This window comes from Cucumis sativus, chromosome 6 (genome assembly GCF_000004075.3).
Source record: "Cucumis sativus cultivar 9930 chromosome 6, Cucumber_9930_V3, whole genome shotgun sequence".
NCBI lineage: Eukaryota > Viridiplantae > Streptophyta > Magnoliopsida > Cucurbitales > Cucurbitaceae > Cucumis > Cucumis sativus.
Window position 1 is genome coordinate 7,098,523 of NC_026660.2, and position 27,755 is coordinate 7,126,277.

At 28.9% G+C, this 27,755-nt stretch overlaps 5 protein-coding genes and 1 pseudogene across 6 annotated transcripts; 2 read left to right on the forward strand and 4 right to left on the reverse strand.

Annotated features, from left to right (window-relative positions):
• Positions 1–2,879: 2,879 nt before the first annotated feature.
• LOC101208703 (calcium-binding protein KIC) lies at positions 2,880–3,987 on the reverse strand. The gene has a single exon (XM_004140457.3). The coding sequence runs from the start codon at positions 3,489–3,491 to the stop codon at positions 3,114–3,116; it is 378 nt and encodes a 125-aa protein (XP_004140505.1). The 5' UTR covers positions 3,492–3,987; the 3' UTR covers positions 2,880–3,113.
• A 1,025-nt stretch (positions 3,988–5,012) lies between these two features.
• Positions 5,013–9,212, reverse strand: LOC101218298 (aluminum-activated malate transporter 10). The gene is made up of 6 exons (XM_011660099.2): positions 8,789–9,212; positions 8,135–8,275; positions 7,766–8,038; positions 7,525–7,658; positions 6,404–6,547; positions 5,013–5,754 (listed from the first exon to the last, which is right to left on the reverse strand). The coding sequence occupies exons 1-6, from the start codon at positions 9,117–9,119 to the stop codon at positions 5,287–5,289; spliced, it is 1,491 nt and encodes a 496-aa protein (XP_011658401.1). The 5' UTR covers positions 9,120–9,212; the 3' UTR covers positions 5,013–5,286.
• LOC116404842 lies at positions 7,209–7,320 on the forward strand (annotated as a pseudogene).
• A 4,260-nt stretch (positions 9,213–13,472) lies between the features above and the next one.
• LOC101218061 (immune-associated nucleotide-binding protein 9) lies at positions 13,473–15,439 on the reverse strand. Of its 2 annotated transcripts, none has more exons than XM_011658552.2 (2): positions 15,234–15,439; positions 13,473–14,390 (listed from the first exon to the last, which is right to left on the reverse strand). In XM_011658552.2, exons 1-2 carry the CDS (start codon positions 15,418–15,420, stop codon positions 13,723–13,725), a joined length of 855 nt encoding a protein of 284 aa, XP_011656854.1. In that variant the 5' UTR covers positions 15,421–15,439; the 3' UTR covers positions 13,473–13,722. The 2 variants fall into 2 exon arrangements, with proteins under 2 accessions (XP_011656854.1, XP_004140622.2); XM_004140574.3 differs by having other exon boundaries at positions 13,473–14,417.
• A 1,837-nt stretch (positions 15,440–17,276) lies between these two features.
• Positions 17,277–20,537, reverse strand: LOC101208463. The gene is made up of 2 exons (XM_004140456.3): positions 19,678–20,537; positions 17,277–18,223 (listed from the first exon to the last, which is right to left on the reverse strand). The coding sequence occupies exons 1-2, from the start codon at positions 20,465–20,467 to the stop codon at positions 17,505–17,507; spliced, it is 1,509 nt and encodes a 502-aa protein (XP_004140504.1). The 5' UTR covers positions 20,468–20,537; the 3' UTR covers positions 17,277–17,504.
• A 5,943-nt stretch (positions 20,538–26,480) lies between these two features.
• Positions 26,481–27,755, forward strand: LOC101217825. The gene has a single exon (XM_004140573.1). It carries the CDS (start codon positions 26,481–26,483, stop codon positions 27,753–27,755), a length of 1,275 nt encoding a protein of 424 aa, XP_004140621.1.

Consider the following 27,755-nt stretch of genomic DNA (forward strand, 5'->3'; position numbering starts at 1 on the left):
AGATCACTACGATATGCAGAAATGAAAGGGATTAAAGGGAGAATATTAGATGCACCATAGGTAATAGTTGCACTGTATAGTTTGTAAGAGCTGTTATTAATATAACATGCCTCAAACATTATTATTACAATAAGAATTAAATATGTAATTTAATTTAATAATGAGATGTCTCAACTACAAAAAAAGAAAAAGAAAAAAACTTGACCATTTCTCACATTAGTGTTAAAGGGTCCATTCATGCATCCAACTTCTGAATTGACCCAATTTTTTTAGTTGGCTAATTTTTAGGGTTCAATTATTGTCTTTAATGGATCTTCAAAATTTTGTGGAAAAAATCAGATCACTCCCTGCATTTTATTAATTAGCACTTAAATGCCTTCTACAATTAGGTCATGTGACCATGTTTTCATTTTTTAAAAAAAAACTTCATTTCATTTTCCTCTCCAATTATATATATATATATATATGCTTTGGACAGCTTGTTGAATTAATTTAATTCAACTGATCACACCATACACTTCTACCTAAATTAGTGTTTAATAACTTTTTCACTTGTTAAAATAAACATAATTTAATTAAAAAGTGAACTTAAATAGCATTTTGATATAATCTCTACCATCTCTAAAGGTCGAAGGTTCAATCATTCATCCCGCAACGATATACTATATAAAAACATAGTTTAATTAGACATAGTGTTATCAAATCAAGCATAGGATGGATACGACTTCAATCATGATCCAAACATGCCCTTCTTAGATTGATTTGGAAAAAGAAGAAAAAGATTCAACTAGAAAGATAATAAAATTGGCACAAGTTGGGGGAATTTGTTTAGGTTAGGTACCATCGTTACTCTATATTTTTCTCCCATAGTAAGCCCAACCTCATTCTCCAATCTAGCCCAACTACAAGCTTCAATTTTTGCAATCAAAATTTTTAATTACCTTTTCTTAAGAGTAGGGAGAACAACACAAATACACATAAATCAAATAGCATTTTTGACAAAATTGCTAGGTGACTTTAGTTTCGTAAAGATACCTCAACTTAAAAATCCCATTTATTTTTTATACAGAAGGCTTTCCCATCACATATTTTGGTGAGTTTTGGTATCCGCTATGTAACAAGTGAACTTCCTTTTTTAGACTCATTTTGATTCTATGTTGTCACTTTTTGATTCGAATCTTTGCTATCTTCTTGTCATTTTTTGGCTTGATCCCAATGATTTACAAACAAACCATTTTGACATTACTCTACAAGATACGTTGGTTGATCTTTCTTATTTTGTGTGTTCATCCAATACTACACTCCATATTTTAGTTGGACAAATCATAAACTTTTTCTTTATATTGATTTTTTTCTCTCTATAATATGATTTTTTTCCTATTGTGTAATTTTAGATTATTTAGAAGGACTTTTAATTTTGAACTAGAAGATATTGTCTCTTTAATTTTATAGGTTTTACTTTCTATAATTTAGATAGCATTATATTTGATTTGATTTGATTTAAGATCTTTCTTTGTTTTGTTTTGGCAGTAGTTTATTGATTTTGGATGAGTGGTAATTTGGTCCATTAATATTTTTCTTGATTTAGCCATTTTTTTTAAAGAAAAAAGTGACATTCTTTTTTTTCTTTCAAAATGACTAATTAAATAGGTTTAATATATATAGTGTTAGCCACATTATTATAGTAGAAGTAGGCCTTGACTTCTCAATAAAAGCCCAGAAGTCATGTGCACAATTGTAGGCCCAATTACATAAACATTAATGTTATTATTATTGAAATGGTTAATTTTCTTACCCATCTATGTTTTGTTTAGCTATTGTTAGGAATTATTTCAAAATCTCATGAAATTTTAAAGGTCTTACTTAAAATTTTCATTTGGCCCATAACTTACCAATAAACTTTCTAAATTGAAATCACTAAAATGTGTAATATTTTAAAATTTAATGATAAAATGATACTTTTCAATAAAATCTTACAAAAATTAGTTTTCTTTTTAAAATATATATTTTAAATAAAAATACAAGGATAAGAGTTGAATAGATATACACCATAAATATAACAAAGGAGTTAAAAGTGAAGCTTGGAGAAACAAAAAAGATGCAAACAAAGGATTAAAATAAAGACTTCCAATTAAGAGTATTGGAGTAGACAATATACATCATAATAAAAGAATTTTGACAATATAGTAAACTTTCACTCACACTCGTTACCTAATTAAGAATTAATATTTTACAAGTTTTGTTGATATTCATAAGATCGAATGAGTTGTCTAATAAAATTAATCGAAGCACGTAAAATAAGTTCGAACACTAGACACTAAAAAGAAAAAAATTGCAGTCTAGTGTCAAACAAAGACTTCCAAAGTGTGCCCTATGTAAATGGAAGCAAACTCAATAAATGATTTTTTAGATAAGAAAAAAAAAAGTGTGAATGAAACTAATGTTTATTTCCGGCAACATTTAGTAATCAAAATTCATTCTTGTTTTTTATAAAAAAAATATTAAGTATAATTTATATTGATTTATACTTTTCTTAAATACAATAAATGAATTGTGAGTCAAATTTTAAAATAAAAAATAAAATTTAAAAATTATGTATTTTTTTAGTTTTTAAATTTGGATTTTTTTAAACTATTGATAGAGGTAGATAACAAATATAAATAGTTTGAAGATAAAAGTAACAGTTTTTGGGCTTAATTTGATAAAAGAAAATGATTACTAAACAACCACTCCATGTATCAATTTTCATTTATATATATTCACCATAATCTCAACCTCAAATGGATATTACTAAATTAACCATTGTTTAGTATATATCCAACTCTAAATAATAACAAAATAAACTTGAAAGTAAAAAGAAAAAAAAAAGGTTTACCACGTTTCAAACCATAATTTGAGTAGATGCAATAATAAGTTTATGATGAATAACCTAAACATTTTTCTTACCATATATATGATAATACAAATTAAACTATAAGCAGTTCTTAATTACTATGGCATGAGATCCCAAATCTTTCTCATATAATTAAACCATTAATCAACAACTACACTGATATTTGAGTACTTTATTACAGTTCAAATATAAATTACAAAGACAATTATATATATAATTACTAACAAGAAGATTTACCTAGCTCTTCATCAATTGCCTTTTGAAGCCAAGCCTCAGCATCCTCCATCATTCCTGGACTAAGTCTCACCATTAAAATGCAAAATTCCATCTCATTAAGAGCTCCATCCCCATCAAGATCTCCTTCCCTCACCATCGACTCCGCTTCGTTCTCGTTCATCCCTTCCATTCCCAAAAGTGCCGAATTCCGCCGTAAACTCTCGGCAGTTATCAGCCCTTTTGTTGCATCGGCAAGCAGCCGAAATCCGCTGCAAAGCTCGGCCACAAACACCTCCACGTCGAGCTTCTGCGCCATCACCGGCAACAAGTCTTCATACCCTTCATCCAGTACTCTACCTGAGGTATTATGATTTTGATCCATTGCTTGAAGATGAGAAATTAAGATGAAGAGGGAATTATATATATATAAAGATTTATTGATTGGTTTGGTTGGAAAAGGGCAATTCTTGATGTCAACTCATCCCTCAAAATCATCCAAATCTTACCTGTCTAAGATACCCACAATCTCTAAAATACATATAAAAGGAGGACATAAGGGGGAACACAATATTTCCCTATACTAAATGTCTAAGTCTAACCATAGTTAAGTCTTAGATGAATGTGACAGAGAAAAGATATTTTTATCTTTAAGAAAAGGTTAAATTGAAGTAGTTAGTGCCTTTTTATGAATAGAGTCTATCCTTTATAAACTCCCGTTAATGGATATATATTTTATCATTCACCGACTCAAAAAATCGGATCTAAACGTGTATATAATTAATACTCTAATATAATATTGGTTTGATTGCTCTAAAAAATGGGGCGGACCATTTGCTAACTTCTCGTATGTATAATCTTTCGATTAGAAAATTTTGGAAGGTTGTTGCCTAATACGAGAAGATGTTTTTACTGAATTTGTATGAAATTTAGAAATTGGACATTTGTAGAGTTGAGAAAGAAGATTGGAATAAGAATTAGAAGGTAGGTTCGAGGAAGTTTCTTTGAGAGAAAAGGATAATCATAAGGGGGTGATGGGAGGGGTTTGGACTTTCTTAAGAAGTTTCTTAGGAGTTTCGTTGTTTGGAATTTATGTGGGATTTGGATTCTTCTACATCTGATTTGTTATAATATTTGCATAAAGGAGACATTATTGGTGTCCATTTCTGCACTATTCTTTTGAAAAGTGACCACTCATATTCGTTCATTGGCCCCATCTCTTTTCATTTTCCCCTCTGCATCCACATGTATGTATCCAAGAGAGAGTCTAAAATAATTTTATGGCTCCCGTGTATAAAGAAGTTAGGTTGGTTTAATTTTAATAAATGTAAATAATAATAATAGTTGGGTGCATTTTAAAATATATATATTTTAGGTAGGTTTTGTAATTTTCATTGAAATGTATGTACTACAGTTTGATTTTCTAGTTTTTCTGTATGTGAATGTGTAAGCCTATTTTTAGGGTTGGTTTCACTATTGTTTTTTTAAACAATATATGATTTTAGGTCAGTAGGGCATCAAGACATCTCCACTAAGGGTAAACACCTATATAGCATCATCACCATTTCCGTTTCATTAATGATATGAGAAAAATGTATAAGAAGCATAGAAGATAAAAGAGGGCTACAGAGAAGCCTAAAGACAGCCCAAAAGTAGTACAAGTTAATCAAAATCGGTTTCACTATTGCCTTTGAAGGAGTAGTTTGGTAACTAGCTTTTTAGAAAATGGATATCGTTCAATTTTCAATTTTTTTTAAAATTTCGATTTAAAGAAAGTATTTAAAATTTTTTTAAGAAATTTTAAAAACAAAAAAATTATTAGTATAAGAAATAGTAACACTGTAACTATATTGAATCGGAGTTCCAAATATGAAAAAGTGAAGGGGAGAACATTGGTACCCAAAGATTAATGGTAAAATATTTGTGATTAGTACTCTCAAATAGTACAATGGCATACATATTAGGGGAGTATACTATATGAGACATTATATATATACATAGTGGTAGTCATCATTTTAATTCCCAACAAAAAGGGGAAAAATTAAAATTCCAGAATTCTAAATAAATTATAGTCATACAAGACATATATGATTAGGGTTTAGGTTTAGAAAAGTAGAACTAAAGGGAGATTTCAGTTATATATGATATAATAAACTATATATTTGAAGATGTTAATGAACTCAGGCCTCTGGAAAGACCCTCATGGCTACATTATGATCATGGTTATCTGAAGAAGATGGCTTCTTCTTCTCGTCTTCCGAATCGTAATTAGCGACATTAGCTAACGTCTCAACTGCATTCACAACGTGTTCGATTCTCGATGTAGTTTCTATCAAAAGAGATACCAATGTGGCCAGTGGAAGAAGCTTCATTAGAGGTGGAATTGTTGTTGTTGCTGCTTTATGATCCTCATTATTGGCTTCTTCCTCTTGTTCTGATAATGAGACTTCCATTTGAGTACTTGGAAATGACTTTATGGCATTTTGAAGTTCTTGAACAGCAACGTTCATATTTGACACTAAAAAGTCTATCTTTGTTGATTTTTTCATTTTCTTGATTACAATTGATAGTTCTTTCAAGACTTCTGAAGAAGAGCTGCTTAGTGCTTTGCATGGTTCCGCCAAATGCAATTTTAAAGAGTTTGGTGCCTACATGACGATCCAATTACAACAAAAATAATTAGATCAACTATTACATAATTTTGAAATCAAAATGAAGGAACAAAAATCAACCAAATAAATTAAAGTCGTGAAATTCAGTTTGTAACCATTTATAGTTCCTACGAACTTTGATAAAATCTCATTAAAAGACGTTTTTTTTAAAAAAAAAAGTTCATGTAATGAATTTGATGCCTAATTAATTTATCAATTTATACATGTTTTATGAAATTACAAATTCGTAGATTAAATTATTATAAATAATAAAATACAACAACTACGAGTATTATATATAAATTCAAATAACTTTTATCCTATTAAACAAATTCAAAAGTTATTTACAACTTTTAACAAACATTTTTCCTATTAAACAAATTCAAAAAGTTTAGTGATGGTATTAGTGGGATGATTGCATGGCTAGCAATAATTTTTTTTATAAAAGTACTTAGTACATCCTAACCTAGTAACGTACGTCTATCTTTATACGATTTATAGTGTTAATTTATAAGTTATCACATGATAAAACTTTCATTTTCAAATCTTTGAAATTAAAAGAAGATACATCAAGATAAATGAAACCTAATCGAAGTTTTACTTGAGTATTTGTTATTTTGAAAAATGGGACAATTAAAAAATTCACCTGAATTTCTGAGTTTAGGCAGCCATGGAGGGCCTCAATGCAATATGCAGATTTGCGCATTACTCCTCCAACTTCAAGATATTTTTTCCATGGGTGTCGGAACCCAAAACGGCCATGTGCTGGTTCCCATCTTGCAAAGTTAGCCTACATATATAAGATATAAAATTACCATCATTTAATTTTTTATACTCTTAAATTCAAAGTTTTATGTCACTTCATTAAATGATAAGTTATCTTATAATTATACTTTAATCTTGAAATTATAATATACTTATAATTTTAAACCACCATTCAACGTAAAAGTAGATAACACTTAAACTTAATGTAATGCTTGTCTACATATATTTCATCTTTTATTTATGTTCTTAATGCTTCCCTTATGTGTGTTTGTTTGAATTAATATTTAATTTTGACATCCTAGCTAGCTAGTTGTTGGTAAACTATCATTAAATTTAAAAATCTTAAACTATAGGTGTATGGTGTTTTCATTTTGATCTTTTACATGTGTTGCTAGAATATTCTTCTGATCTAAAAGATTTGGGTTACTGTGTTTTTAAGAATAAAGTTTATAAGAACTATTTTTACCTATTATTCACTTTTTAAAAGTTAACCTTAGGTTTTGAAAACTTAAAAGTATTGGTTCTATTTAATAACTATTGACTTACCTTTCACAATTTTTTATTTATAATTTTCTTATTGTAAGCATTTGGGTTTCTTAGACAATTTCTAAAAGCTTGCAAATTAAAATCAAGTTTTTGAAAAATACTTTTTCTTTTATTTTTAAAATTTGACTTGTAAAATATAGGTGTTCAAATAAAGGAGAGATGGTTGGCATCTCCCCTTATAAGATCGGAATTAGCCTTTGGGCTCTTTCATATGAACACACGATTAAGGGTAGATCGTATTCAATTTTTTATAAAAATGTAGACAACAAACCATAGAAATCTATATAGATGGAAGTGGTGGATGTCAAACTTTTGTTGTTTCTTACATGTTAGAATATTGCTAGAGACCATATAATTTTGGTGGGATTTCAAAGTTCTTCATAATAATTTTATAGTGTGGATCGAGATGATAAATTAAACAAGAAACAATAATATATAATCTATTTGTTTAATTACCATTGATTCCTCGGATGCCTTGGAATTGAGCACACATTTATAGCCTTCAACTTTGGAATTATTATTCTTTTCATCTTCATTATTTTTCATCTCTTCAGTATCATCATCATTCTCAAAGTACTCACTAACACACCCTGAAATTGAACAACATATATAAATATAAATATATTTGTTCACCACCAATAATTCTAATATATATATATATATATATGAAGAATGTGTGAGGAATTTAATTAATTACCATCCAGGGAATGGGCAAGTTTATCCAAATTACGGGCAGTGAGGCTCTGAAGCTGGCTGCCTGCCCAAATGGGGCAGAAAAGCATGCTGACAAATATACAAAGCGAAGTTCCAATGGCAATGGTGCTGATTCTGGTTCGGGCCAGCTCGAACAGCTTTTCGACTCGATAACCCGAAATTGAAACTAAACAGAAAGTGAGGACGAAGATCATGGCGCCGTAGTCGAATCTCGACTTCACTGATGGTATGAACCGGGAGAATGTGGTTACTGAAGCTGCATGAATATGCATGGAAATAATTAACATGAATTAGGTGATCAATATGAGAGTGAGATCGAGTTTGAAAATTTCCTAATAATTGAATTAATTACCTAGAAGAAAAAGAGAGATTCCAAGAATAATCGGCTCAAATTTATCACCAGATTCAGCTGCAATCCAATGAACACCAATGCCCAAACAACCAGCCAGAGAAGTTCCTATAACTCTATTTACACATTTGTAAAAAGTTGCACCTGCAAATAATTAAGAACCATTTTCTTAATACCGTAACTATTCTTGGAAGTTAAACTTAATTATAATTACTACTTTCACTAATCTCTTATTAATATAATTTCCCAATATCTCTATCTATGGACCCAATTTAAGTGGTGTCGTGGGCAGGTACAATAATTTTATTATATATAATTAACTCTTAATTACTTTTCACAAATCTGCTTGTATTATTTATTTAATTTGCTACAATATTTACTCGATTTTTGTTGTTGTTATATTTACTAACTCAACCTTGGGATATATGATAATTTACACCTACAATACATACTTTTATAACTCATGGTCACATGCTATAATAACTACATATGTCTTATAATATATTAATATTAATTATAAAAAAAATGGAGCTTCTATGAATTACCCTGTACATAGGTCCAAAAGTTTAACTTAATGGGTTAAATATTAAATTGAATAAATTTTGGTGAACTTATAAAGAGCAGAAAAGAAAAAAAAGGGTAATTTGGAAAACTAACCCACAGTTGATTCAAAAGTGACAACAACAGTCATAATGGCCCACATGGCATTTCCTCCAACTCCTTCATACAAAGGTCTCATGTAGTAAAATATTGAGACAATGGTGAGAGCCAACCCAACTTTAAGGCCATGAACAGCTTTCTTTGGCTCAGAATTTGCAATTCCCCATGCCTTTTCCAAGAACTTCCAAGCCTTCAATAACAATCCTCCCCAAATAAAATTCTTGATTCTCATCATTATGTTCTTCATAAATGAGGCTTCTGGCCTTAAAATCTCTGTTGTTCCATCACCCATATTCACCCTCCATTCCAAATTTCCATTTGATGTCATTGTTGAATTGACGCCTCGGTCAAGTTAAATTTGATAAGTAATGGAAAGAGATGATTAGAGAGAGATGGCCAAAGTTTGTAGGGACTTCTTGATATGCTCTATGGCCTCTCTTCTTGAAGCTCACAACAAAGTTTTATATTAGTGTGTATATATATCTTGTCATTTGGTTCTGCTTTATCTTTAAAAAGTTTGTGTTTTAGAAGTTAGGACATTAGGGAATAAAATATTTAGTAAAAAGTTTGTTTTTTTTCTCCAAAAGATTGTTTGTTTTTTCTTCTAAAAAGTGGGGTTTAAATTGCACAACCATGGTCCTGATTTAAAAAAAAAATGGTTTGATGGTTAGTGAAAATTTTGAATCATTAGAGAAGTAATATAATTATATAATTATATATATAGTGTGGCCTAAAAAGATATAGAAATGGATTTTTTTTTTTTTTTTTTTTTTTGTAGTAATATCATCCTATAAATATTTCATTTAGTGGATTATGTGGTGGCAATGGAAAGAAAAAAAAACCATTAACTCTTTAAGAAATGGTCTTTAGTTTTTTCACACACACGCATATGTATATATACATATAAATTATGGAAGTTAGGACATTGTAGAATGGAGAAAAAGATTTGTGTGATGAAATATGATTGACAAGTAGTTATTTTTTAAATTATAGATTTAGATCATTTCTAATTTTGTTTGGTTTTTGTTTAAATTATTGGGTAATTGCCTACTTTTTTTAATCCCTACTTTTAATATTTGAGGATAATTCTTGCACGCTTGGATTGGCTTTGTCACCCACATATCATTAATTAGCCCTAATGAATCACAATGTTATTGGACATTTTATGTACAACACTTACCTCACTTTTAAAGGGATTTTATTAATAGGTGGAAATTAGGGTATTACGTTTGGAAACTTTTAATTGGTAGCAATTCATGTTATCATTTTTGAAAGTATCATGATAATACTGTAGTATTGAAGAAGATGTGATTGTTTATTTATTTATTTGTTTTTTGTGTGTCTACCTAGAAATGATCCTAACACGTAACTTTTCTTTTTCTTTTTTTTGTTATATCACATATATATTACTGGTATATATTATTTCTATAATGATATATACTTTTTGTATGTATAACACTAATAACAACGATAGATATATGTCTAAATTGGTGTATACATCTATATAATAGAAGTAGCGTGGAGATAATCTAATCAAGTTTTCTTCATATTTAGTCACTTACCCACTATCATAAATCATAATTAAGATCATCTAGGACCTCAATAAAAAGAAAGTTTTTGGTTTTAATTAATTTTTGTGTATCTTTCCTCATACTCTAAAAATGGCTAATTTAAATGACAAGCTCTTTATAAAAATAGAAAATTTTGACAAATTATTTACAATACTTTTTACATTTGGTTAAATGTTCTATTTTAAATAATTTTTCTAATTTTTCTTTTCGATTCAGTCCAAATATATGGAATTAATTCAGTTTCACATATAAAGGCATTCAAAAAAAAAATTTGTGACCAAAAGGTTGAATTTAGTTTCGAGTCTTCATGTAATAAAGATAAAAGTAAAGTGGTGGGAAATATTAATAAGAAATCGTAAGAAAAATAAATTGTGTAAAAAGAGAATAAAGTGGGATTAAAAGTTGTTTCAACTTATAAGAAAACTGCATCTACTTTTGCCATCAATTACTTTGCTCAACTAAACTCAAAACACAATCTCACATGTGATCTATATGAACTCACATTCTTTTTAAACGAGAAGAGGTTAAATTGTATGTAACCAAATTGTATCTGCAGTCTACCCTAACCGAACCTTAGCAACATGATTAGTCAAATACAACACATATTCTGCTCTTGTTGAGAATATCGTTAGAAGAGTACTTAAGGAGCAATTTAAATACAGTTTTTCTATATGGTTAATTTAATGCTTAGATAAATCATGAGCATGTCAACATTGCCCTAGATATTTATAGAGGACAAAGAAATTCTATGTCTAGGCCTTTTTATTCCCATATTGCTTTTATAATTAAACACCCAATATATTATCTAACTCTTTAGGTGCTTAGATGGTCAATCAACTTCCTTAATAAATGTGCAATGATAACCAAAATATAGAATCTCAATAGCCAAACTAAACTAAGCCTTCTATTAAATAAGGATAAATAACCAACACTTCAACTAACAAAGCTCACAATGCACCTTGAGAGAGAGAAACCATAAGTTTTAGCTATAACTCAGTCATATTTGAGGAAGAGCACTAATATTTCCAAATAAACCCGTAGAAACCATAAATTTAAACACAAACAATATAGTATATTTCAGCCGTATGCATGTTATTATTGTTGGTAGTCATATTTGAGCAAGAACACTTTCAAATATTTTCTAGATCATAAACCCATGGAAACAACAATTTTAAAATACCATAAATTTTCAGTAATGTTTCGTGCAAGAGCACCTTATCAAATATTTTAAAATAAACTCATAGATAGAAACAATTGGTAATCTGACGGCAATGGGATTGGAAGATCGAGGGAAGGTTACGTTGTATCAAGTGTTGGAAAGGAAAAGAAAACTAAATCAAAGTTTGGGGAAAACCAAATGACAGTCTTTCACTGATGTATGTTATTTTAAAAATATGTGTGAATCATCTCATAGTTGACGAACAAAAATCGTCAACAGGGCTAATTAGACTGTTTTGTTTACATAATTACTTTTTAGTTGGGGTATAATAACAGTCAACTAATAAGATTAACACGAGTTGAAGGAAAATTACGTATTTTGTGCCAACAAAAAGTATAGAAGTTGAGGTTTGAGGTGTCGGTTTAAATATAAAGATTTGTTGATATATTTTATAACAAACCATATATGTTTCTTTTAATTCATAATTAGTTTTAAAATGTCAATTATGACAGTTTATGATTTTTCTTCAACAAAATAAACTGTTGATGCATAAACAAAAAAACAAAGTTTGTTGTACTTAAAATATTTGTAATGCTATGTAGCTGCATGTCTGAATCTAATATTAAAAACAATGTGGAAAACCTTTACTTTTCTTTTGTTAGAAAAGATGATTTGGTGATTTGAATTAGGTCATGATGTTTAACTGATTTTAATAGGTAATATTTGATTAATTGGATTGAAAAAAAAAATTGAAGTAAAAGCATCTTGACATGACACTTCTTGGTTGAGTATGTTCCCCCAAAAAGCATAAGCACTTTGAAAAGAGATCTCAACTATCAAATATAAATTAGAGAGATATGTTAGCTCTCTTACCACTCACTACAATTATCTCATCCCATATGGCATTCTTTTCTTTTTTTCTTTTTTGTTTAATTCTTAAGGTAGAACTAAAAAGACATTGAAGTCATCACAGCTCGCACAAGGTTGGTAAAGGTAGAACCCTAATTCAAAAGGAGAGTGTTTTATATGTTGGGATAATTCTTTTAAAGCAAAGGAAAAAAAGTTATTGGGTATTAATTTACAAGTCATGTGGAGATGATTAAGAAATATTGTAATCTTAGATTAATTAATAATATTATACCATTAATATTAGTGTTTAAAGTGTCCAACTACCTCCTTAGATTGTAATTAAGATCATATCAATAATCTCTACCATCTCTATAACAATTATCTAACAAAAAAAATTAATAGTAAAATCTAGAACGATCTAAAACTAATATCAAACTCGAGATTAAAATTGAAGGTTACGTCAAATCTAATTTAATGTTTAATAACTATTTAGTTTTTCTATACAGTTCATAACTTATTTTCTTTATAATGATACTTCTATCTTTCCTAAAAAATTATCAAAAGGTAACCATTTTGAACATTTTTTTTTTTTGGAGTTGGGCATGCTTTCACTTTTTTTTTTCAATTACAGCATTCAACTTTTTATGAGAGAAAAACATCCAAAATTCTAACGTGAATTTCAAAAATAAAAACAAGTTTTAAAAAATTATTTTTTAGTTTTCCAATCTTATTACAGAATATAAATTAAACCATATAACTTTTCTCTATACTAATAGATTTGACCAATCTTTATAGAGAGCCTCCTAGATTGAAAAACATAAAAGAATTATAGGTACGCATGTTTAGTTGAAAAATTGTACAATGAGTAACAAACTAAGAATATGATATTTAACGTGTGTTACACACTTTTTACATTTTACAAATAAAACACTTTTTAGTTTATGAAGTGTATCAAGACGATATATACCCGTGCTTTGTTGATATTTCATAGATGGACTTATTTTTTGGTTTTTTTTGTACAAATAATAATTTTAAGATGTGAATCTAACTTCCAAAACTTATTTTTGCTAAATTTAGTGTTGTAAAGTTTTTATAAACTTAATTAAAAGGAACTGACACATTATATATATTGTTTAAGAAATTGTGAGTTCCTATATTTTCTACCATAGCATCACCCGTTGCACATATAATAAATACCCAAAGTGTGGGTTTCAAGGACATTTTGAACTCTTGCCCAATACTACAATCTTAGTAATAACACACAAGCATATGTAGCTGCCATATGCAATAACTTTTATTCATACGCATTACATTCACACACATATTAGTTAACACACAATCATAATAATCCTTCATTGAAGTGCGCTTTGTAGTTGGTGACTGAGCCTCCTAATTTCATCATTATATTGCCGTTGAATCTCTTGTGTTCTATTCTCTGCATTTACTCTTTCTTCTCTTGCTTTTGCCAATTGATTTTCAAGGTTCCTATTTTTTTCCTTTACATTCTCTTCCCCTCTCTTTTCACCTATAATTCTTGCTTCCTTTTCATCCTCTTGCAATTGTTTTTCAAGTTTGGTCTTAACCTCTTTTAACTTTGTTTCAACTGTCATACTAGAACATAAGTCATGCATGTAAGGTTGTCCTCCATTTACCTTCCTTACCTCATTCACCATCTCCATCAACTTCCCCATTTGTTCACATTTTTTTGATTCACACTCAGTCTTGTTATCGAAAAGTACGCAACGATTTTTGCAAGATGCTACGATGTCCTTTAAGGAAACAGGAGAATCATGTGTTAAGTAGTATTCTAGGGCGTTGTCGTCTTCTTCGAGATCATCACCTCCGGTGAAGAGGAGAATAGTGTAGTCCATAATTTTGGTTCCGAATAATGTTTGTAAGGTTCGAAGGATCGATTCTTCTTCTCGAGAAAATCGATTCCTAACTGAGAAAACAATTACAATGGCATGAATACCTTCCTTTGTCATGTCAATGCATCTCACTATTTCCCTTGCTGCATAGTCTACTCCAATAGATAAATCAAACACTCCTGAGTTATTTGTATAAGAAAGAAAATAAGTTATTTACAAATACTAAGTGATCATTTGGTGATAATACTATGAAAATTAAAAATGTTGAAAATATTTACAACTATAGCAAAACCCTAATTTCTATCGTGATGTTGTCGTAAAATTTTGCTATATTTATAAAAATAATTCACTCAATTGGTATATTTGAAACAATTCAAAGTTTTATTAATGGTTTTTTTCACAGCATCAACCGAACAAAAGAACTTTTGCATTAATAAAAACCAAATCTGTAGTTAGGAAAATTTTTAAATAATTTTTTTTACCATAATTTTCATCTTAATTCCTTAAGCAAACCATTAATTGTTGGACCAAAGTTCACTACTATACAATTTTGGTTGTCAAAATAAAACCCAAAGTTGTAGTGTTCGATTAATTTGGCTCAAGCAAAACCAACATCATAATCTTCGAGGAAAACAAGCAAGATTCTAGCTAGACTCTCTTTGGAGAGTATCCTCTCACACTGACTACTTCTTCGTGCACTTGACTCTAAACTCATTTGTAATTACCACATTTCAACTATTCCTTTTACATTGGAATTATTTAGATATGGCGAGAAACAAGACACCATTTTCAAAAAACAAAATGGTTATTGAACGGTATCAACTTTTTTTAGTTTTCAAAACGTAGCTTTATTTTTAAAACAACGAAACAAAGAAATTTAATTTATAGGCGTAAGTAGTAGTATTGTTTATAAGCATAATTATTTTCAAAATTAAAGCAAATATATAGCTATCAAATAGAGCCTAAACGACCAATAATATGTCTTGGTTACGTACCAGGGGTGTCGATGACACTTATGATTTGGCCCCCTTCCCACACACCATTTTGTAACTCAGAAACTTTTGTAACCGTTGATGAACTTAGCCTTGACTTGAATGCCTTCCTTCCAAGAATAGTGTTCCCACTTGCACTTTTTCCATCTCCTGTCCGACCTACTAACATCAAATTCACATTCAAATCCATTAAATTAATTATTTAACACCTAAACACTCAAATTAATTTAATATTAACCCAAAACTAACTTATATATAGTGAGTAAAATACTAAGAAGTGAACCAAACTCTAGGTATAAATTCAAAACTTAAACACATTAAATATTTCAAAAGTGAAAGATCCATAAACTTATCTACACGCTCAAATTGACTTGACTTGTAGTGTATATATATATATATAGAATGCAAATGAAATTGGGATAAATATTAAAGAATCTCCTCATGAATAGAAAAAGGTAGGAATTTAATCCTAGAATAGTTAAAACAACAAGTGAAGTAAGGGATAATAATGAAATTGTTAAGGGAATTTCTTGTATAGTTCTGGATGAAAGTTATATAATATCGACATATTCGCTTGAGATCTCGGTATTTGGTTGTTTTTGTTTTTGAGATTTGACTTGGTGTTATCTAACATGGTATTTAAGATTATTAACGTGTAAATTAAATAAACATTATATTTGATTTAGAAAAAATAAAAACAGGATTTTCCATGTAAGAATGATAAACATATATAGACAGTATGTTAAAGTCAAACATATTCAATATTAAAAAAGGAAGAGAACTTGGAAGGTCTTAAACATTAGAATACATTTTATATTATTATGGATTAATTTTGTGATGCAACCAACCCATGTTATGTAGAGTACTTTCCTTTCTACAGGTTGAGTCATTAAAGAGGCCCCAACACACATGACACGTTTCACCAACACTATGTTCCCTAAAGGCCAAAACTTCGGCTCTTCAAGTCTTTAATTATATTATAATTAAATTACACAACATACTAACACACAATCATATATAAGTATTTCCAAACAGGTAGGAATTCTACTTGCCTAAACATATATTTTAACTAAAGCACTTCTAAATAAATCTAAACATTCATACCTACATAACAAAGAGTACTCCAAAGTTCAATTAAATTACCGCATTCAGTAAAAATGTACTTTGAGCCTTCTCTATTTTTACCTTATGCTTAGTCAATATAATTTTTAGAGATAATAATAACTAAGGTGTTGAACATAAAATTTTGGCCAATTACATTCTAGCACGTCATCGTAATAAGTATTATAATAATTATATTTTTATTGGATTTTGATAATTAAATTTAATCAACCTAACCTAATTCAGGTTTAATAAACAAATGGACTCAAGCTCAAATCCAACAAGCAAATGAACTCAAATTCAAGTCCAATAGATAAATGGGCCTAAACCCAACAAACAAATGGGCTCAAACTCATCTAAACCCCATGAAGTTTCTCTATAAATAGAGGCATTTGTAAGGAGATATTTGGTTGAGGGATTAATTGAAGCTCTAAAGTAAATTCGGGAGAATTGAAAATTCAAACTTCTACAAGCTCTCAAGACGTGCAAGAGATCAACATCTTCTGAAAAATTGAAAACTTGAAAGATTAAACTTTCATTAGATTCTAGAAGATCGAAATTCAAATCAACTTGCAATTACAACATCCTGAAGACTGAAGATCAATATCAAGTTCTAAGTTTTAACTTGTATACAAGAGCAAACATAAAAGGAGTAAATATTAGAGATTGTATCCGTTATATTCATCAATATACAAAGTTCAATTCTACAAATTACATTTCTCTTCAAAATCTCGTGTGAACTGAAGGTATTACAAAATTTTCCACTTGATAGAGATGTTTGGTGCACCTCTAATGATCCCCATATTCTTTAAAAAGAAAAAACAAGAAGAATTCCTATAGTTATGCAATTCTTATTTCAAACCACTTGCATCCTAACAGAAATTTATATAACGTTTGATCAAATCTCAACGTCTAAATTGAAACTAATTTAAATAGTGTACAGAGTGAGCAAATAGAAAAGTATGAATTGATCATATAATTAATTAAACTTCAAATGTAACACAACAATCACAAACACACTCCAAACATAAGAACACACAATTGACAAACTTCAAAAGTAAATGAAGGATAGAAAAGGTGTGTGGTCATATACGTGGTTGAACCACATTATTCTTTATTACCACACATACCAGAATAAAACACACAAAACAATGCCAATAATTTACCTTTTATTCAGACAGGCAATGCTACCTTATCAGTCGTTATCTGGAATTGGTACGAATTAACTCCGGTGAAAACTCCATCGTTGTATGACTGTGTATTGTTTCGTCCCTCTAGACTAGTCTCGATTTGAGTATACGAAAAAGGGACTTCGCAAAACCCCCGTTTGACGACGACATTAACCTTCACTTTCGACTTGGGAGGTACAGTGATGGTGCTATTACAAGACATCAAAATTTTATCTTTATCATCAGTTTCTCTCCATGTGTATGGTCCACCAATAGTATTTCCTTTAATAACTTCCCCGTCTTTTATCGAAGGAAACTCAGCATTAAAAATCTTGGTGGCTTCAAATTGTTTGGCAAATATGCTGGTCCATTTCTTGTTCCTTTTGTCTTCAAAAGAGAAAGTGAATTTGATTTTATCAGGTTTTTCGGTTTTGTTAATGGCATATCCTTTGGCCACTGACCAAACTCTCTCCCCATAAATCCTTCCATTTTCAAGCTTATACTGCATCTTGTCTATTTTTCTTCTTTGTAGTACATAATCTTCTGAAACTTTAAATTGGGTTTCTTCAGTAGGATCTGATTCAGTAGCATTCAAACAATTTTCCTTGTTATCCACGGATATAATGGCGCAGATGGCAGTGTTTCCTAAGCTGTGAAAAAACACGACGTTGTCGTGAAGGCTCACAGGTCGAAACAATAATTTCGGATCGTCTCTATTTCCATCTGTTCAATCAAGCCATACAATATAGCTTATATTACATTAAATGTTACTTTTAAAACTCGATGACACAATTATACAACCTATAAAACATATAAATTTTGGAAAAATTAGTAAAATATAAGGGCTACAAATATAATTTTTTGTTTAAAAAAATGAATCAAATAGAAATCAACCCCAAAACTAAAAAAAGTGTAAGAAAAACTTAACTATTTAGTTATTATTATTATTATTATTTCCTTCAAAATTCAATCACGTCAATTTTCTATCAATTTTTAATTTAACTGATATACCAATTATAACACATTGTTTTAGAATTTTGTAAATATGACAAGATTTTCACTTCTCCATCTTAAATTTGTTATTATTCATAAACTATCTTCCAATAACTTATTTCGCTTCCTCTTTTCAATATCCTACTCATTATTTATTTATTCTATCACTTTTTAATGCCTTAACTATTTGTTTATTCTTATACTAGAAATTATTTATTATTTCTGTCTTAATCTTAATTTTAAAATATCTATAGTACAATAATTGCAATACGAAATGTAATATAATGGTTGTTGATCGGAGTAATTTAACTTCATTTGTAATTTTTTTTACTTTCTTCGATCTGTATTTTGAGTTGAATCTGATTCAAATGATTTTGTTTTATTGTTTTACATTAATTTTTTGGTTTTACTTTGTCTCAGTTTCGTATATAAATGTTGTGATATACTTATATTATATGTATTAGTTGATTAATATACTTACTACGTGATTTTTGTTTTTTCAAATTTTATACAGTTCATTAGAGTATTATTAAGTATATGAATGATATAACTCAATATATGATTATCAAGTATATTAACAATTTATTGTTAAAGCATATCAGTAAAGTGAATCATTATCAAATATATGAATCAACTTTACAAGTGTATATCAATAGTATATCAAATGTATAAGTAGGACTTCAAGCATATCAAGTGCATTTAATCAATCAATTGTATAGGTGAAGAATATTAAATGTATCTGCAGTGGATCAGGTGTATCAAACATAAATTAATAATGTTTTAGGTGTGTATCAAAAGGTATCGAGTGTATCAAAGAATATAAAGTGCATCAAGTGTATTAATCAAAGGTATCGAGTGTATCAAGAAGTATTAGGTGTATCAAGGGGTATATTAGGTGTATCAGACATGTATAATGTGTATCAAACGTATATTATTAACGATGACATTAGTGACATTTTACCTATTAATGTGTGAATTGGACTTTGTTTTTGTCATTTTTACAAATAATAGTATGTCAGGGACTAAATTATTAAAACTTATTTTGTAACTTTTTCAAGTGCCACTAAATTAAACAATAAATTTAGACACGAAACGAGTGTTTTAATTTAATGTCAAAAAAATTTAAAACTAAAATAAAAAAAAGATTGTGTTTTTGCCTTTCGAGTTAAGTATGAGATTCATACCTCCAGCCGTAGCGACTATCCAATCAGGATCATAGATCCAGAACCTTCCGGAGTCAAGATTCTTGATTTTAAGATTTCCATCCTTCTGAGGGTAGATCTCGTGGATAAGAGATGGATGATTATTCACTCCAGTTACTTGCAAATACTTACCCTCATATCTCAAGTACCTGCCATTGAAGCCTTTTAAGGTCACACGTTTTGGGAACACACATAACGAATTCCAATCAATAACTTTGGTGAATACACCATATGCATCCTCCCTTTCAGAATCTGGTTTACCAGTCTCCCTAGCCAATAACCGGTTGGTCTTATCACGAAACAATTCGTAACCGAGCTGCACGTGCCGAAAGCAGTAAGCCTTATGTTTGGCATCGTAGATTGGCTGGAACAAAGTGCACGACGACTTGGATCGGTTGTCTTCTTTCTTGGTGGCAGTGGGTACAATGTGGTTGGAGTCGGATGATTTGCGAACCCAATATTTGTTGTTGTCCGTACATCTTATGTGGATGAGTTTCGGGTCGGATTCGGAGATCTCGGATTCGAATTTTGAAAATGGACTGAGGAGGCTGTGTTCGCCATTGAATTCAAGGTATCCACTTTCATGTCTATTCTGTAGAAATGGTGCAGTTCTTGGCTGGGGATGTCTTGGACTATAGTTTTGCAAAGCAAAATATTTAGGGATTATGGATTTGTCGTCGAAGGACGACGAGTCAAGTTTGTAGCTTCCTTCTTTCTTGGGCGTCTCCGGCAACGGAATACCAGTTATTTTAGGAGGTGCAAATCCCATCATTTTGTATAATTGTGTGTGTAATGGTAATGGGTCTCCAAACTGTTTTCTATATGTTCAAAACCCTCAATGAACCTAAAGCCTTTTTATATTCCAAAGAACAAATTTTACTTTTTTTTAAAAACAAAAGAAAATGAAAATGATAATTGTTAGTAACAATGTTTGGGACGACGATGATGAATTGTGTTCTACTGTTTTCTGTACAAATTCATGTATTTTTGTTTTTTTTCGATTAAAGTTATTTATATTTGTTGAGTCTTTTAAAGGGAATAGGTGGTTTAATAAAGGTGGAGAAATTACTTTTTATAGTTTTGAAATAAATACAAAGACAATTATAGTTAATAAAATTTGAGAAAATATGGATATATAAAATGTTAATGTCAGATGGATAATTATGTTAAAATTATCAAATAATTTTTTATACAAATATAGATTAATAAATAAATATTATGCTCCAAAATGTATCATGAATTGAGTTAAAATGTTGAGAAGGACTTTATTATTGTTTTTTTTTTTAATAATTACTTTACGTAATAATGAAAATAATGAAAATATTGATTCGTTTTTCTTTAGACTATTATTTGCCTTCTTGCAAAAGGAGGATCGAGTGTTATTAAAGCTTCTATGTAGTTATACAAACAAACAAATCGTCATTATCTATTTGGTTAGGCAAATATAAAAAGAAAAATGTTTTCAAATATAACAAAATGAACTTTCTTTTTACAAATATAACAAAAATTTTACTTTCTATCAATGTTTGACAGTAATAGATATAGATAAGACATCTACTACTTCGTCAATGATCGATTATGATAGATGTCTCTATTCGAGTCCGTCATTTATTGAAACTAAAATTTCCATATATTTATGATTATTTTAAACAATTTTATTGTATTTTATTTGATTTGAACCCTTAGTAACCTCTTTTTGAGCAAAATTTTTGTATATGGAAAATTGTTTTTGCATTAACGTTCGGATGAGAAAATTTATTTTTTCTACTCTCTTTAAAAATCAGTATTCCTTCTTCTCTCCTTTCTAGAATGACACAATCTTCTTGTCATACTGAGGGACATAGTAGACAGAATAAGGGATGATGATTTTGAAGAAAGGGAGAAAAAAAAACGAAAAAGAGAAGTAAAGAAAAGAGAGGACGAGACAATATGAAAAATACTATACTTTTTTTTGGTACAACAACTACGAGGTAAATGATTTAACCTTTGATTTTTAAGAGAATCATGTCAATACTACTGATTTTTAAGTTCACTTTTACTCTTAATTTTACTAGTTATTATAATAATCAAGTTATTTTTAATTTGTTTAATTTTTAATTTTATCTATTAATTATTTGAAGATCGTAGGAGTTTCTAAAATCTTATTCGAGACTTAGTGAACAAGTAAGTGAGTCATGATAATTACTGACAATTTTATTTCTTCAAATATCAAGAACATAATTGGTTAGAGTAAATTGCTTTTCAATGTTTGAATTGTTACTATATATGAAAAAGAAAAAGTGGAGAATATGCTATAAAGTGATTATATGAAATATGAAAACAAAAATACTTATGTTATATAGAAAATATGGAAGGTTTTTTTTAAAAAAATATAATTAATCAAATCACCTCTCAAATTTAATATATTTGGTGACTAAGGTATTATCAATTTATTTTTTAATTTTTGTTTATTAAAATATAAAAACCATCATAATTTTAAATTTTCTTTCTAATTTTAAAAACTAGGCTCTTTGCTTAATTTAAAAAAAAAAATGAATTAGTTACCCAATACACTTATTTTCTAAAAATTAATTTTAAAAAAAGGGGTTACCAACACATGCCTTAAGTTAAACTTGTTAAGGTACAAATTTTTGTCGATTGTACTTTTAGATATATGATGGACTTTCTAAAATTTTATTCGAGACAGAGTGCATAAGTAAGGGAGTCATGATCAATTTTGAAGATGTTTCTTTTTTCAAATATCAAATGACTCATTTTTTTAATATCGGACATTGCTTTATTCTTTTATTTTTGAAGCGTTTCTATGTGAAAAAATAAAAAGAAATTGGACAATGTCATAAAGCAATTATATGAAATATGAAAAACAAAATGCTAAAAGATATCAAAATAATTACTAAAACTACGTAAAAATGAGTGTTAAAATCAATAAATTAGATTTCACGTAAATTTTTCTCAAAGATACAACGAAAGGACTTGTAAAATAGCGACAACAATAATACTTTTGATGATATGATTAAGGAGATTTAGAGAAAAGAAATATATATATAACTTATTAACACTTATTGATTTAGAGTTATTGTCAATAAGTTATTTCTACTGTTTTTTTTTGTTGAGTTACAAAACTTTGGTCTAAAAGCTTCTAAAATCATATTCGATACTTAGTGAATAAGCGTACGAGTCATTTTGAATTTTGTTTTATCAAATAAGAAGCAACTCCTTCCTTATCAACACTGCTTTACTCTTTTCTTATTTTATTTTTTGAAATGATATTTAGTTATGGAGAAAAAGAAGTGGAGTAGAGTTTGAAGCAATTATGTGAAATATGAAAATTTGATTTGTTACAGTATTCTTTATCAGATTGACATGACTTCTTGTCCAAACATATTGGAGACATAAGAGAAATATAGGAACGATGCTTTTGAGGATTAGGAGAATGTGGCAAATATATATATATATATATATATATATATATATATATATATATATATGTATGTATGTGTAGCGAAGACGAGAGAGAGAAAAAAATGCATTTTAAGAAGATAATTATATATGAACTTATAGAAAAGAAATATTGTACTTATTAAATAAATCAATCTCCTCTCAACCTTGATAACTTTAAATTACATTATTGGATAATCTATTTATTATTAATTTTTGTTCTATTATAAACTTTGGTTTGTGGAACTTATAATTAAAATCTTATTCGAAACGAGTGAGTCACGATGTATTTGGAAGACTTTTTTTTTTTCAAACATCAAGTTCACATATTTTCTCATAGTACATTGCTCTTGATTCTTTTCTTTGTGAATTCGGGTTATCAAAATAAAAAAGCTAAATGTAGTATGTTACGATGAGAAATAAGAATATTTAGAAACGTCAAAGCTTCTAAAATCTTATTTGAAACTTAGTGAATAAGTTAAGACGAACTTTAAACTTTTATTTTTGAAATGTGTGAAGTATCTCTTTTCTGATTGAACATGTGGTTTTATTCAATTTATTCACCATCATTGTATTGTTTGAAAGAGTTTTAATCAGTCCATTCATTGATGCAGTTATAAGAAATATAAAAATAAAATACGAGAAAGGTATAAAGTGATGAAAATCTATAATTAAAACTATGGAAAAAAAACATAGTACTATATTTTTTTTCATAGTTTTAATTATAGATTTTCATCACTTTATACCTTTCTCGTATTTTATTTTTAAAGTGTATGCTTTTGAATAAGGTGAGGTGAGAGAAAAAGTATTTTACTCCAAATAAATGAATAAAATTATTCATAATACTTACAAATATTATAAAATATCATTGTCTAACAATACTTATCGGTGTCAAATGATGGTATATATATCAAAATCTATTAATAGTAGTCTTTATCACTCATAGATTGTAATACATTGTAGTATATTGTTATATTTATATATATTTTATGTAGTTGTTTATTTTAATTATAACAATTTTTCTAAAATTATATATGTGTTTTATAGAGTATAAATAATTTGTCAAATTTTCTATTTTTGAAAAAATCTCCAATTTCTTTAATACTTTTATTCAATAAAACTTTGATCCCTCGGCTTTTAAGGATGTTGGTGATGCTTCTAACGTTTTATTCAAAACGTAGTAAATAAGGATGTGAGTTATGAGATAAACTTTGAAGAATTTGTTTTTGTTTTTTTATGTCTTTCTTTATTATACATCATGATTTATTTACTTTTTTGAAATTTGTGTTAGCTAGCTATCAAAAAAGAACAAAAAAAATTGACCTTCTTATATGGAACAACGTCTATAACCCACGGTGAAATAGTATGAAAATAGTATATTATTTTTGGAAATGGGTGTGGAAGTCATTGTGAGTCATGACTACATGTGTTATTAAATTTTTAAAGCTTTTGAATTAATGGTGATTTAATATGAAGTCACTGGTTCACACAAGTCTGTTTTTAAATTTGCCTTTTTTCATAAACTTAAATTTTTTAGTAACAATCGGAACATTTAGTAAGTACGTTTGAGGTTAAGATAATTTATTTACTACAAAAGTTGAGCAACATTGAATAAACTTTTTATTCATTTATCATGAAGTTGTCGCTGTCTTTGAAATGAATATTTTAGGCTAAAGAAAATCTGAAACTCCCAACTTTTTTACCATATAATTATATATTAAAAAATAACTAAAGAAAAAAATTATTATATGATAAATTGTATAGTTGAATAAGATGGATGATATATACGAAATGGATAACTATTTCGAGACGTACTTAAATATTTTTTATAATTAAAAGAAAGGGAATATGGTAGGGTATATATAACTAAATTTTTTACATTAAGCAACCTCTCTTATATTTTTGATATAATTAATATTTGTGTTGATAATTAATGATTTCTAGCTATTCCATTAATTCTAAATTTAAATAGTTGAGATACAACACGAACAAATTTTCTGCTAATTTTGAGAACAAAAATTACAGTTTTATTGTTTGTTTATATAATTAAAATAGATTTATAACGTGAAAGGTAAGTTTAACTCAACTTGCATAAAATTCAGTATTATATTCATTCGAAAATATCAATTGTTTAATATTCCATCTTATATATTGTTCAAAATAAAATAAAAAATTACCATAACTTATTTACGTTATTGGTAAAATTTGATATAAAATAGTGTTATCCATGACTATCATCGAAAAGCTTTAATTTATTTAAAATAGTTGGCTTGAAATATATAATTTTCAAGATATATTCTATAACAGATAATGAAAATGATAAAAGACTGTCATTAACGATGAATAATAGAAGTATATAACTCTCTATCACTAATAATCAATGATAAAAAGACTATTACTAGCTAATATATAACGAAAGAGACAACTAAAACGATCTATATCAATCTTATATTTATTATTATTGATAGAATATGATTACAATCCATCATTACAATGACATTACACATTTTAAAGACAACAGCACAGTAATCCATTACAACTAAAGCTATTCTTTGTCAAATGCTGACTCTGATCCACCATTACAAATCTTATTAAATTATGGAATTTTATCTCCCTAAAACACAAATTTAAATTGCCATATTTTTTTTTAGTAACTTTAGGAATTTTTCTATATAAAAAGAACTATTTAGTGTGTTTCGTTTTAGAAAATGAGTGTAAATGACAAAATTTCTGAAAACATAATAAACGTAACAAGTTTTCATAGTTTATAGTGATTAGTGTCTATAAATATCTATCAATAATAGATGATATAGTAGTCAATAATCAATGTCTCCATATCAATGTTTACGAATGATATTTTGCTATATTTGTAAATGTATTGATTTATTTGTTATGAGAAAAACTTTTGAGTATTTATTAATTTATTATTTTTTCAACAAATAAGTTACTATAACACTTGTATAACTTTTGTTTTTTAAAATTAAAACAAAAGATAAAAAAAAATCAAAATAAGATCTTAACTTTATTATTATTTATTTTATTATTATTATTATATTATTTGTCTTGATATGAATTCATACACACTCAAATGATATATATATAAATATTATTTTCTTTTAGAATTTTTGGTATCTTTAAATATGGATAGGCACACGAGTAAAGATATCTAAAATCTAGTAAGGCATTGAAAGAATCAAAAGAGTTGGAGAGAAAAGATGAGTTCATTCCCAAGGCGGTTCTCCCTTAAATCTATTTCCAACAACTTATACCTTGGTTACGTTCATGGAAAAAATGAATTAAACGGATTTCTACAATTCTCTGCAAAAGAAGCGGTGAGTCCATACACAATGTTTGAGATTGAAGAATCCAAGCTTGGGCATGGATATGTCCACATCAAATGTTGTTACAATAACAAATATTGGGTTCTTCAATCTCCATCTTCCCACTACATTGTTGCCACTGCCAATGAAAAAGATGAAAATCTATCAGCACATTCTTGCACCTTGTTCAAGCCCAATTACAAAGATGGCGACAATAAACACCATACATTCCGCTTTCAACACGTCTTTCTCAACTTCAGTGTATTTTTCCAACAAGCCCGAGAATCAACGCACCGTGATTGCTTAATGGTAAATTTCGATCTACCAAACGAATTCTCGACCGTCCTCAATTTTGATACATATCTTTTCCTACCTAAACATGTTGCTTTCAAAAGCCTCATAAACAATCAATACCTTCGACGAAAGAGCAATGGCACGAATCTATTGGCATTTCGAAGCACAAATAAGGCAGATCCAAAAGTGACCCAAGAAGTCATAAGGACACCCGACGGTCACTTTGGTTTGAAGAATGTTGCTGACAGGAAGTTTTTTACTGTTAGCGACGACGCTTGGATTGTATTGGACGATGATAAGTCAACGGAAAAGAATGATCCGGGAAGATTTTTTTGGCCTATCAAAGTTGAACACAATGTGGTGGCCCTTCGTAATGCTGGCGGTAATAAAATTTGCGCGTACGCGTCTCGAGTCTTAACTGGACATGGAGATTGTTTTGCTCCTTCTCCCTATATCATTGACGAAAAAGCAAAGTTGGAAGTAATTGATTTTGTGCTTTCACGATACATTTATAGTGTCCAATTCCATCTTTCTGATGCTAGGAGATATAATGAGAAGCCCCTTCTGATGACAAGCACTATTGTTGAGAACAAAAATTCTCAAGAAAAAATATTCACCATCAAACTCTCTTACCAAGATACTACCACCTCGACGTGGAGGGTCAACGTGAACCCTATGTTAGGCATCAAGATGAAGTTCGACACCGCTGTTCCGAAAGTTTTCGAAGGAGAGATTGAATTTTGTTCTGAGTTATCTGAGGACTACTACACTTGGGGAGAAACACATCAAATGAAATATCATGCTGAGGTTGTGCATGAGGTTACTGTGCCTGCTGGGACTAAAGTTAAGGCTAGTGTAATGGCAACACAAGCGAGTTGTGACATTCCTTTCTCGTACATTCAACGCGACAAACTCAACGATGGAGGGTATAGTACTCAACGTTACCATGATGGTCTTTATAACGTCGTAAGTTCTTATAATTATCAATTTGTCATTGAAAAGGTTTAA